Raw genomic sequence first — 13,419 nt, forward strand, 5'->3', positions numbered from 1 at the left:
AGTAGAGACGGGGTTTCACCATGTTGACCAGGATGGTCTCAATCTCTTGACCTCGTGATCCACCCGCCTCGGCCTCCCACAGTGCTGGGATTACAGGCTTGAGCCACCGCGCCCGGCCTGGTAGCTGCTGTTTTAATAATTATTATTGTTATTCAGAGAAGGTTATTTGAGTTACATTTCCTAGGATCTCCAACGTATAGTTTAAATCCTTGAGGTTAATGATGCTTTGGAAAAGCTGGAGAGGTACTATGGTAAAAAATAGGAAGAAAACACTTGCCCCAATAGAAAATAATACAGCTAGAACAAAATAAACAATTTAAATATTAAATACATTTTGTATTTCTTTTATTCCATTTCATTTGTTCGTGGTTATAATGTTTATAATCCTTTGAATCCCACAATTTTCATTCAACACTACCTTAAAAAAAAACAAAACAAAAAAAGCAAACACATTTTTGACCAGTCATACTGTTTTGAGAAAAGCACACAAGGATTACTTTTGAATGCAGTAGTGGGGAAAATATAGGTAGAAACCACTTGAACAGGCAAATTAAGTAATGTAAAAAAAATCTGTGTTATACTGTTAATGGAGAAGCAAGGAGTAATTTGAGAGACTTTGAAAAAAGAATCAAGAGATTATGACTTACAGTGTTAAGGGAAGGAGGGAAGAAGTATAGGAGTTTTATAAGCCTGGTTGGTGCTACTGGGAAATTAGTGGTAGCAGCCCATTTGTGTTTCTTTTGATTTTTTAAATCAAATTAATACAAATATAGATAATAATCAGTATAGATGAAGATAGGACAAAAAGCTATGATTTCTAGTCCCGCCCACTGTGCTGCCTCCTACCCTTCACAGTCTCCCTACCCTGAGGCAATTTCTGTAATAGTTCTGTTTTGACTTAACTGTATTATATAAGGATAACTGTAATTCTTATCAACTGTAGCAGTAGTTTATTGACTTTTCTGAGAATTTAGATTTATATTGCATTCACTCTTTCAACCTTGAAATACGTATTTTTAATTTTTAAAATAGTCTGTGTAACTTTAAATAATATACTTAAATCTCTGTTGATTAAATGCTTTGTTTTAATTTTGTCTTCTATAAAATGGAGATAAATGTAAATTACTTAGAATAGTACTTAGTACTTTCTCCCCAATTTTTTAGTGATTTTTTTTAACTTTTGTCCCACATTTTAATTGCTGCTCAGTTTCTTTTATTCATGTCTAAGTTTATTATAAAGGTTTTCTTTATTTTAACTTTTGAAATAGAATAATTGGTCTGTTTGAATTCAGCAGGATGTGCAATTAAATTGAAGGGATTTATTAAAAATAGATTATAATCCTTATTCAAACTTGAAAATAAACGTCATTAAGATACACAAGATGTAACTCTTCTTTTAAAACTAAAAGGTTCCTAAGTGATATCCCAAGCTCTCAGATTCTTCAGGAAGAGATGACTTGGATGAAGGAGATTCTTTCCAACCTGGGCTCACCTGTTGTGCTTTGCCATAATGACCTATTGTGTAAGAATATAATCTACAATGAGAAACAAGGTAGGTATTTGACCTTAGCAGTAAGTAAAGTTGATTTCTTTTATGTTCTTAATGGTCATTTGATTTTTGTATCAATAAAACAAATTCAAATGCAAGGAGTAAGATCATGCATGAAACCTTTAAAGATTTTCTTTTAGGTTATCAAGTTACAGTAACTGTGATAAGTGAGAATATATATTCTTTTTATATTTGTATAAAATATGTTTTTTAGAATTGGTTTGTTAGAAACAGTTTGTGGTTTCTGTGGGATTTTAAAATATAAAATGATGAAATGATTTTGTTTATAAGTTTAACTGCAAAACTTATTTGGTTATTAATGAGTTGAATGTGTACCCACTTGTAATGGGGGATGTGGAAAATCAGCAAGTTGACATTGATTAAACTGCTTTATAAATACACAGTGTTGGTAAAAACAAATGTGTCTCCAGGTTTCTCATTATCTATTTATTATGTTGATTTGTTAGATATTTTGATGCTAAGGAGAGAGCTACAGATGGAGGAGATACTATTTGTAGTTGCTCAGGTTTATATCTACTAAAGTAATAATCGAAACCTTAGTAAATAATTTCAACGTTTTTTGAGGTAGACTGATACTTTTTGGTGGAATGTTTTTGTGAGTGTTCATATTTGTACACTGTATTCAATTTCTTTCTGTTTCCATATTTAAGAAACATTTGGGTGTATTATATTATTGGGTAAAGTGGTTTGAGGTTTGGTTGCTAAGTGATAGATGTCCTTCAATGCTAAATTGAAATTTAAAAATATAATTTTGGTTGAAGGATTCTTATTAACTTAAAAAATATTTTCGAAACTGTATTTTCATTTTGTAGGAAACTAGTTCCCCCGCCCCCCACCGCCACCTTTTTGTTTTGTTTTTGAAATGGAGTTTTGCCCTTGTCACCAGGTTGGAGTGCATTGGCGCGATCTTGTCTCACTGCAACCTCCATCTCCCAGATTCAAGTGATTCTCCTGCCTCAGCCTCCTGAGTAGCTGGGATTACAGGCACATACCACCACGCACTGCTAATTTTTGTATTTTTTTTTTTTTTAAATAGAGATGAAATGGGGTTTTTGCCATGTTGGCTAGGCTGGTCTCGAACCCCTGACCTCAGGTGATCCACCCACCTCAGCCTCCCAAAGTGCTAGGATTACAGGCATGTGCCACGACACCCAGCCTTCCCTTCTCTCTTTTTTTTTTTTTTTTAAAGTGACTGGATCTCACTATGTCACCAGGCCTGGAATGCAATGGTGTAATGATGGCTCACTGCAGCCTTCAACTCCTGGGTCAAGCAGTCTTCCTGTTCCAGCCTCCTAAGTAGCTGGGACTACAGGTGCATGCCCCCATGCCTGGCTAATTTCAAGTTTCTTGTACGTGTGGAGATGAAATCTTGCTATGTTGCCCAGGCTCGTCTTGAATTTGTGGCCTCAAGTGATCCTCCTGCCTTGGCCTCCTGAAGTGCTGGGATTACTGGTGTTAGCCACTGTGCCTGGCGTGGAAACCAGTTTTTGAAGATAGTTATTATAGTTGGAAGACCAGATTTTGAATCAAAATTGTGCTGTTGTAAATATACTAAAGCCTAAGAATTCACATTAGCATGGTCATAATTATATTAAATTACTATTTATGACCCTTCTTACAGTGTAAGGCGGGACTATTAAAATACAAAGGTTGATAGATATAGCTGACTTTCATTTTAAGAAAACCCAAGGTACACTGTCAAGAGTAGTAGGCTTAAGCACATATTTCCAAAGTACATTTGAGAATTTGTTATGCTTGATATTTCAATGTTAATTAGAGATTCTATTTTTCAGAAACATACTGAGCAACATTTTTGTTTTGAATCATCTTGAAATGCTTGTGTGGCATCATTTTAAAAATTTCAGGCATACCCTAAAACATTAAGTACTTGACAGTATCCTTTAATGTCTTGTTGTCTATTTATCATATATAATTATCATAGTACATTTGCACTACATTATTTACTGGTAACCAAATCTCAATGCCATTTGTGAGACTAAAGCATTAGTTACGCATAAAAGCAGTGTATGAGCTTGTAAATTCAGTGCAGGACCTATTAACACATTTTATGTAATGGAATTTCAAGTGAGGGACTTCATCTTACATTTGAAGTGGACACTCAGCTTTATTTTTAACTGCAAGTTGATCAAAGAGAATCTATTATTTCCTTTGGAATATAATTTTAAACTTTCATATTTTTATTTTTTAAGTTTATTTTGCATATTCATTTCATAGAACAAACTTGTTTATAAAACCAAAAAATAAGGGACCAAAAAAATCAGATTACTTTGTCTTGGGTATTAAAAAATACAATTTCACTTTTTTATTTAAATGATCACCTATCCTCTAAACTGTTGATCACTTACGTGCAAAGTTCCCGTGTTTTCACATAAAATCTTTGTTCAGTTTGGCTTTAAGAATGCAAGGTTGTCGTTTGTTTTTGTGCCAGGTACTTGAATCATACTTTTGTGTCTAATTTTCCTTTCCTACACAGAAAAGTTTTACAGGTCCACAGATGAACTGTTTTGATACATTTTCAAGAATTTTCCGTTTTTATTGAAGTCTATTTTGTATCATTTGTTTTTTCTTTGTCTGTGGTTATTTATGTGTCTTAGTTATAGAAATGTTCTTTTTTTTTCTCTCCTTACCAGTGTTTATAATGTTCATTAGTAAGGCTAGTTTTGATCCCATGGTATCTGTTTAAAAAAGTAATTTCTATGTGATTAGTTGAAACATAAGCATTAAGAAATATGGTTAGAATGTTCAAATAAAAATCTAAAACTAAAGTATGGCAAGAAGCTTAGTCTAGTCTTTAGTGTTATGTTTCAAATTAGGAGCCAATAATTTTGAAGTAATTTAACTGTATGACATATTTGAGTGTTTACTGTAAGTAGAATATCCCATGCCTCATACTTAAAAAGTATAAATTATGTAATTTAAGAAGCTTAATAGGCAAAAAATAGTCAATGTTTAGTAAATTTAATATGTAAACAGTTATATATTTGGGGTTGTAGCATAGCATTAACTTATGGCAGCAATCTTGAAAATGTTAATTAAAACTAGAGATACAGACTGCAGTTATTTACCTTCTTAAACTAGTTGCTTTATTATAGCATATAAATGCCATGTTGAGTCTTTTGAGATTAAGATAATTTCCATATAGAATAAATGATTAAGCTGCATATTCACAAACATGTTTGATTTGTTCTTACTTCTTAAGTCATTCATATGACTTGAGCTCTGGGTTTCATTATTATGTACCCAACTTTGAGTTACCAATAGATAAAACATAATACAATGAAAGCGAAGGGACTGGCCTTGAAATCGTAACGCTCAATATTTATCTGCAATATGTTTCAGACTTTTCTCAGAAGTACAAATTTTAGGCAAACTTTTTAAATTTATACTGGATCATCTTGATGTCTCTGCATATATGTTTAAACCACAGTAACTTAGATTTTGTACTAGAAAATCTCCAACTCTTAAAAGCAGATGTATTCAAAGCTTAGTTACTACCGAGAGAAGTCAGAAAGAGCATAGATTTTGGAACCAAGCACATTTGAGTTTAGATCCTTACCCAATTACCTACAGAAATGAGTAGTATTAGACATGTCATTTTATCTCTTTATGTCTTTATGTAAAGACACAGACTGTTCTTGGCAATTTACTTCAGAGTCACCTGTGACACTTGGGAAAAAAATTTGGATTTCTGGGCCCCACCCATGACCAATAGAACAAGAATTTTTATAGATAGGCTTAGAAATTTTGTGTTTAACAGATTCTGGGGCAGTTTTTTTTTTTTTACTATTGTTAGTCTAGAACTTTAGTTTGCTTTATTTGTAACTTACAGACAATATCTACTTCAGATGAATGCTAACAAGATTTTAGATCATGCATATAAAATATATAGCACTGGACCAAGGACTTACCAGCTCTTAGTTGTAGCTATTATACTAACATAGGCATTGGCAAACGTTTCCTATAAGGGGCTAGGTAGTACAACTTTTAGGCATTGTGGGCCAGATAGTCTTCATTGCAACTGTTCAGCTGTGTGTTGAGGCATGAACACAGCTATAGACCATACATATATAAATGAGTGTGGCTGTATTCCAATAAAGCTTTATTTCCAAAAACAGGTGGTGGATTGGATTTGGGCTGAGGGTACATAGTTCATCAACCCTGTATTATGTTTATAGCATTTGTTTTACAAAATGTACCTGATTCTGAAAAAAAGAAAAATGGTTACTATAGGCTAGTATCTACTCGTAATAGGACTCAATTAACAGATAGATGTGACATAACAATTCAGTTAGTCTTTAAGTGCAACTTTTAATTTCTATCTAAGTATAATTTGAGAGATTAATTTGGAATTAAAAAATGTGTGTATATATATGGGTATGTGTATACATAACATATTTTTATACGCAAGACACACACACTATGAGCAGCCTGCAGTTTGTAGGCATTTTTACATGCGAATGTTATAGGAACTGATAGGTATCACAGGAAGAACTTTTGCCTCCACCTGCTCTCACCATGTCAGTTGACAGGACTCAGGACATGGGAGAAGAGTGAGCTTCCTTTCTGAAGTTGATGGTAGCTGTCAAGATTTTTGAAAAGTTAGTGCCAGGAATTAGGTGATTGGTAAGCAGCGGCCCATTCCTTGCCTTCAATGAAATGACATCCTAAAAAGGTAAGAAAAGAATACTTAATGATATGGTGATAAAATTTGATGTATAATAAGGAAACCAAAGGCAGTGTTTCTTGCTCCAGAACTTTAGGACTTATCAGTCATCTTTTAAATCAATCGTTAATTTAATAGACTTTGGATTAAGCAGAACAAATTATAATATTACCTATTGACTAACTTCAAATCTAATATTTTAATTTCAACTGATCATTTAACTACTGACATCAAGAAATTGCTAAAGCTGTTGAGATTTCTATCTCATGTCTTGATGTTCTCTCAGACTATTTATTGGTCTCATGACTTTTGGTGACTGTTTCATTTCTCTTCCTCTCCCCCATTTCTTCATAAAAGCTCATGCAAATACCTAATATATAACTTTAAATTTCAGTAGTGGCAATCACTGTTTATTTTCTCTGTCAGCAAAATACAAGAAGCTTATTTACAGCTGTTTAAGGAAGTACAAATGAGTAGAAGAAAAGGAAAGCTTTTTCTGGGAATTAAAGAGTAAACCAGGTTTTGCTTTATTTTGTTTTGTTTTAACAGTTCTACGCAATATAAACAGAAAATGGATATGAGTCCCCATAGTCACTTGATTGGCTCTAAATCCGATCTGTTCTGTACTACTCCTGAGAAGCCTTTGTAGTTGTCATTTTATTAATATGTTAATGACAGAAGAGTTTTTCATTGGTATTTAAACATTTAAATAAATAAAAATTGATTTTTGTGTTTGGTAAACTGTTTTCTAGAGTGGTTTTTTGAATGTAGTATAATCTTTAACTCTGTTTTAATTTGTATTCTCAATCACTAGTTAGCAGAAAATAAAATATCTGTAAGTCAGGTAATAAAAAACTTAAATGAACCATAAAAATCTAACTTATTAAGAAAGAATGACCTAAAATAGGGACTAGTTTTTTTTTTTAATTCATATATCCTAGCCCACTGTGTTCAGTCCTGTACTTGAATAAAAATGTCAGAAACACCACACTTTTTTCTTTAGTTTTGCATGCTTATTTTGTCTTCCCTCATTCCCCCAGCAAATGTGTTATTGTGTGTCAGCATTTTCTGTAAAACTTCCATTTTTTCCACTAGCATTTAAATATTTTCTGTGTCCTAGGGATTGCTCTATGTATTGCATGATGAAAGAGGAAAGGGACCCTACTGCCCCTCCAGGAGGCTGTGTATTATGTAGTGGAAGAGTCAGATACTTACATTTAGAATGATGAGTGCTATGGTGAAGATCTGCAGAGTACTACAGGACACCAGCATGAGGAGTGAAGGGAAAGTGTTTCAGACTAGAATACTTCCTGTCTTTTTTTGAATAACATAGAAAACAGTTTTCTAACATTAGTAGGATTATGGTTGCTTTTCTTGTTGTTCTTTTTCCACCTGTCTAACACTGCAGAGCAAGTAGGGTGAGTTGGAAGGATTTTCAGATTATCATATTGACTATTTTGCTTTTTTAAAAATTCATTTCTCCTAACAACAAAATAAAGGAATTCAGACAAACATAATCATATGATAATTATATAGCCTTAGGTAATACATTATTATTTTTTGGTTTTAAAATACTTTTAAAAATTGGCAGATGGTTTTCAGTATACTAAGATTTGAACAGTTTAACCAGTAGTGTGGAGATTGGAATACTATGATAAAGATACACAAGAAATAAAGTAATAAAAAACAAAATGTAGCTTCGGAAAATTCAAATTATGTTTTTATTCATCAATCGTATACTTTACCTATTATGTGCCTGTCGTGATAATTATATAAAGATAAATAAAATAATACTCCTAATCCTTAAAGTAGTAATTCTTTACTTTTTGAAGGTCAAGGGTCCCTTGAGAATCTGAAAAATTGAGAATCTCCTCCTAAGAAAATGTACATACACATAAAGTTTTAGGGGATATTCTCATTGTCTTTTCATCCTTGAATTAAAAATTCACGTCTTAAAGAACTTACAAGATGGTCATGTTATATGAGCTAGTGAATTATTAAATTAAGGCTGATGTGGATATTCTTTTAAATAAAGTGAAATTTTAGAAATCAGAGGTTAAATTTATAGAAGGAAAAAATGTATTTTCTGTTGTTAGGAAAGCATTTTCCAGTAATTTGATTTTTCTGGCACCCTAACTAAGGGAAGTTGGCTTTTTAAATTTTACTTTGCTGCAGAAGATTAAATTTAAGGTTGAGTTCCACTTTGTTTGCAATAGTTTGAAAAAGAATAGTTAATGCAGATTTTTTTTTAAACTTTTTTTCCTTTTAAGCTTTGTGTCTTGTACAATGTGAGTTTGCCAAATTTTCTTCATCTGCTACAGATTAGGTATGCCATTGTTGCTGCCATGTGGCGGCGCACCCCGTGCTTCTTAAACGCACTGACTGGAGGTTTATCGCATCACTTGTTCACATGCACGGAGCCTGGTAACAGCCTCATCTGTATCTTGTTAGCTTCATTTTCTTACTTTTAAAATTTCATTATTTATAAACTCAACATAGCATTTAAAAATAAGGCTAGTTTTAATGAATTAATGTAACTACAAAAAGTCATTGCTAAAATTTTCATAGTGAAACAGATTTTAACTTTTGTTAAAATGTGCTATGCTTTAATTAAATTGTATTTACAAGCAGGCATGTTTTACCTGCCATTTAACTGTATTTGCCAAATTCTAAATAGAATTTTGAAAATTGAAATTGAAGCTTTTATTTATGTGGCAAAAGTAAGCTTCAGGACTGGGCTGTGTATTTTTATTGGCATGTAACAGTTAATATGAGCTCTACAAGAATTTGGGTTTAAAGAGCTAAAGCTATCAACAGCTGCAAACTTAAAAAATATATATGTATATTAAAACTGTTAGGTTAGCTCAGTTGTACAACTTAGTAAGTCTTGTATCCTGAGTTTCTGAAGGCTGGTGGAAATATAGGTATCTCCAAAATCATTGTGTTTTAGTCTTTTTACTAATAGTTTTGTATAGGGAATTTATCTTCCTCTCTTTTAAAATAACATTTTTTCCTCTGATTTATTTCTATTATATATTGTAAATAAATTTGAAAATAACAAAAATAAAAGAAAAAAGTCACTTGTCTATCACCTGTTAATAGTTTAAACATTTTGGTTTGTTTCCATTCATCTTTCCCCCATGCATTATTTACATATATATTTTTTCTCTGTAGGCATATTTTAATAATTTGGATCACAGTTTACTACTTATACTTAGTGTCTCCTTTTCATGTGACATTTGTAATTTCCCTGGTCATTATTTTTGAAAATGAGATTTCTTCATGGCTTTATTTTATTTTCATGCCCACAAGTATTTTATCCTAATGGTTGTCTTCACTCTCCCACTCCCAATGATTTCTGTAAAAGAAACTTTAAAACATGTTTCTACTCCCTATTCTGCAGTTTAGTAAAGTGATTTGGTTAACTCTAAGACTTTTTGTGGAATAGTGTTCTGTGAATTGGAGCATACAAGGTGGGAGGATCACTTTAGGCCAGGAGTTCATTACCAGCCTGGGCAACATAGCAAGACCCTGTCTCTACAAAAAACAAAAAGAGAAAAAAATATATAATACTCAAGGTAGTTGAATTGCTGTGATTTGTCACCAATATTTTTAAATGTTATGTTTATTATAATATGCATTTAATTTTGATAACTGGATTATACTTTGATTATTCTCACTTATTCTAGATGTGACTTATTCAAGTTTAGAAGTATATATTAAATAAAATTATATTTTTAAAAATTTGCTTTTATGTAAAACACTATTTGCCATGACATTTGTCATACAATTTTTTTCTTTGTGTTTGAATATGATCAAATACTTCCCAAAATTAAACTTAGAAATGTATATCAAGACTTTCTAATTCAAAAGCTGTTTTTATTTGAGAAATACATAACAATATGTTAAGACCAGGAGTTTGTTCTCTTACTTCAGATGATTAAAAGACAGTGTAACTATGCAGGTGTTAAACATTTTCTATATTTTCATAGCCAACTCTGCTCATATATCCATTTTAACTCCACGCCCCTGTAAGCCTTCGAGTTTGTGATCCTTGTTGAAGACAGTGACCCACATTGATTTTTATTTTTTAAGGTTTCTCTCTTTTTTTTTTCTTCTTTTTCTCTTGAACATAGGACCTATATCTTTGTTAACACAAATCCTTTATAATATCAATTACTCAAAAGTTAAAATTTCCTGAGTAGTAGTATGAAAAAACTAGATTATCTTTGGAGAATTATAATGACATGCCTATATATGTAGCAATAGATTAGAATAGGAATCTATTTAGCTTATGTAAATATTTCTCACATTTATAAACATTAAAAGAAACCATACTTTTGCTTTTTATAAGATCAAACCACCACCTTAATGCATCTTAATGCTGCTCAGTTATGGAAACCTTAGTTATGTAGTATTACAGGAAAATGTAAGAGTATGATAGCAACTAACTTCTTGTTAGTGATCTTAATATGCTCAGCAAGTATTATAGTATTAGTGCAAGATTTACAGAATTCAGATCTTTAAAAGTTTATATTTTATTTCCATATGTAGATAAGTTTGTCAGTTTACTGTTGGAGTAACAAAGTTTTCATTAAAATTACACAGAGTATTAACAATTTCCAAAGATAAAAGTTTTGTTCTAATTAAACTCGAATTTTTAAGTAACTGATGCCCCCGTGTGGTGAAAGATGTATTTTAATTTTGTTTAAACTTGGACAATGACTGTTTTTTCATTTTTCTTTAATAAAGTGGACATTAGTGTTTACAAAGAAGCTGTTGACCAAGAGGCATAATTTGAATTTTGTAAAGCTCATTGCCATAAAATTCACAGCCTTACCCTGTATTGTCTCGGAAGTGCATGTAATCAAGCACGTACAATGAGACAAAATATTGGAAGCTATTTAATTACAAATAGCATAGGGATTTTCTGATCTTATGTATGATTTCTTAATGTCTTTGTTTTTGTGTCTCACATAGGTGATGTACAGTTCATTGATTATGAATATTCTGGATACAACTACCTGGCATATGATATTGGAAATCATTTCAATGAATTTGCAGGTATAACAATTGGAGTGACTTATTTAGCTTTGAAATGATGTTTTCAGAATACTTTATTCTTTCTTTAAAGTAGATAAACTGGGAGCAGGAGCAACATTTTTCCATGCGTTGTTGACCATTTTTCTTTACTTTTGTTTATTACTGGAGGAAAGCAGAGATGACCAAAATTTCTTCCATAATTGCCGTCAGAAAGTAATAGGGGAAAAATAATTATTGTGGCTTCTGTTGAGACCAGACATAGTATAAGGTGCTTCATAAATCTTACCTCGTTTTTTCTCCACAACAGTCCTGTAAGGTAATATTCCCAGTTTACCTATCAAGAAAGAAACTCACCAAGGTCACAGTAAAATACAGAAAACTAAGATTTGAAGCTAATTTTTAAGCATTTGAAAAGCCTTTGCTGTTTCCATTGTAAAGTTGAGCTTTTGGAGTGTTGGTTCACTAAAAAGCTCAATAACCTTTTTTATTTTTGTCTTTGGCTATGAATATTGAACAGTTGGCCATTTTTACCCCTATTAATCTACAATTAAATTAATCTAAAATTACTAGTTTTTTAAATGTAAGTGGAAATAATTTAAAATCCATTTTATCACTCTTTATTTAGAAACATAAAATGTTCTAAAAACTGAAGATTAGAACATTCCCCTGGATGGTTTATATCTAGTAGGAATTTTTTATTGTTGAATTTATATTTGCATAAGTTTATGTATTTATGTATTTTTATATACTTCAGATTACCAAACTGGGAAATACTTTGGGAAAAATTTTTAATTTGACGTTTCCAGTTATTTTGGACTACCAACCTTATCATATACATGCTATAATCCCACATATATGCTGTACGTATTTTTACGTATTTCATCTATGGAAGGGAAACCTAGCTGTGCATATAATGAAATATTACCATGTGAGTAATATAGACAGTCACAGCTATGGATATAAAATAGAAAACTCCAGTGATCTTCTAATGTTTTGTGGACAGAAAAACTGAGCTAAACCTTGTGAGTTAGGTAGAATTTGGATGTGCAAACAGAAGAGAAGGAAAGGGGAAAAAACTTAAAGATGAATTACTTATTTTTATAGGATATAAAATTCATGAAGGAGATTAGAAGGTTATAAGACTAGTGAGGTAGATTTAGACCAACTTATATAGAACCTTGGATGATAAGCAAAATAGTATGAACTTTGTCTTCTAGTTTAGTATTTTCCAAACTATAGATCATGAAATTAAATTTGTGGGGTAATTACTTTTTTTTTTTTTTTTAAAGCAAGGAATGGAAAAGAGAAACAAAATATCAAGGTTGGAAAATGTTGTTGGGGTAAATACTGTTTTATGAAATTTAGTCTTAACTGGTTATATATATAAGGTGTCAATAAAAATGTATTTTTGCCATGAGTTATGGTTTAAAAAGTTTGATAGCTACACTTTGAGATGGTGTTCCAAATGTCAGCACGCTTAAGAATTTCCTGGGGTGCTTCTTAAAAATGCATATTTTAGGTTTGTGATGCAGCTGCTTCAGAGCTACCCTCTTTGTAGAAAAATTGAAGCTATGAGAATTGATTTAGTGATCAGCAGTAATGTGCCTTAGCGTTAAAGCTGAAATACAGAATGATTGTTTGGTTTATTATTTTAATAAATGCTATTTACTTAACATGTAGTATTCCAGCCAAAATGGAACTTTTTTAATGAAAAAAATGGCGGTTTTAGGGATTATTAATGTAAGCAGAAGAACATATGGTTTAAAATTTTTCAGTGTATTTTTTTTCCTTCATCAGGTGTAAGTGATGTAGACTATAGTCTGTATCCAGACAGAGAACTACAGAGCCAGTGGCTGCGTTCTTACCTTGAAGCCTACAAAGAATTTAAGGGCTTTGGGACTGAAGTTACTGAAAAGGAGGTAGAAATACTCTTCATTCAAGTCAATCAGTTTGCTTTGGTAAGTTTAAATGTATACAATTAAGGAAAGGTTCTGACTGTAATTTAAAATGCCTCTAAATTTTCATCATCATATCAGACAATTTCCTAAGTTTTGTGAATTTTTGTTCAAAATCATGAAAATATATGATCATTTACAGTATGCATTACCCATTACATTGCTTT

At 31.7% G+C, this 13,419-nt stretch overlaps 1 protein-coding gene across 1 annotated transcript in view; it reads left to right on the plus strand.

Annotated features, from left to right (window-relative positions):
* ETNK1 (ethanolamine kinase 1) overlaps positions 1 to 13,419 on the plus strand; it is a 61,915-nt gene that overhangs the window by 33,458 nt on the left and 15,038 nt on the right. Inside the window, exons 4-6 of the mRNA XM_017522990.2 lie at positions 1,410 to 1,552; positions 11,235 to 11,318; positions 13,095 to 13,255. Coding sequence (XP_017378479.1) covers positions 1,410 to 1,552; positions 11,235 to 11,318; positions 13,095 to 13,255 — 388 coding nt within the window. The remainder of the gene's footprint in view (positions 1 to 1,409; positions 1,553 to 11,234; positions 11,319 to 13,094; positions 13,256 to 13,419) is intronic.

This window comes from Cebus imitator, unplaced genomic scaffold (assembly GCF_001604975.1).
Source record: "Cebus imitator isolate Cc_AM_T3 unplaced genomic scaffold, Cebus_imitator-1.0 Scaffold25, whole genome shotgun sequence".
In the NCBI taxonomy this organism is placed as follows: domain Eukaryota; kingdom Metazoa; phylum Chordata; class Mammalia; order Primates; family Cebidae; genus Cebus; species Cebus imitator.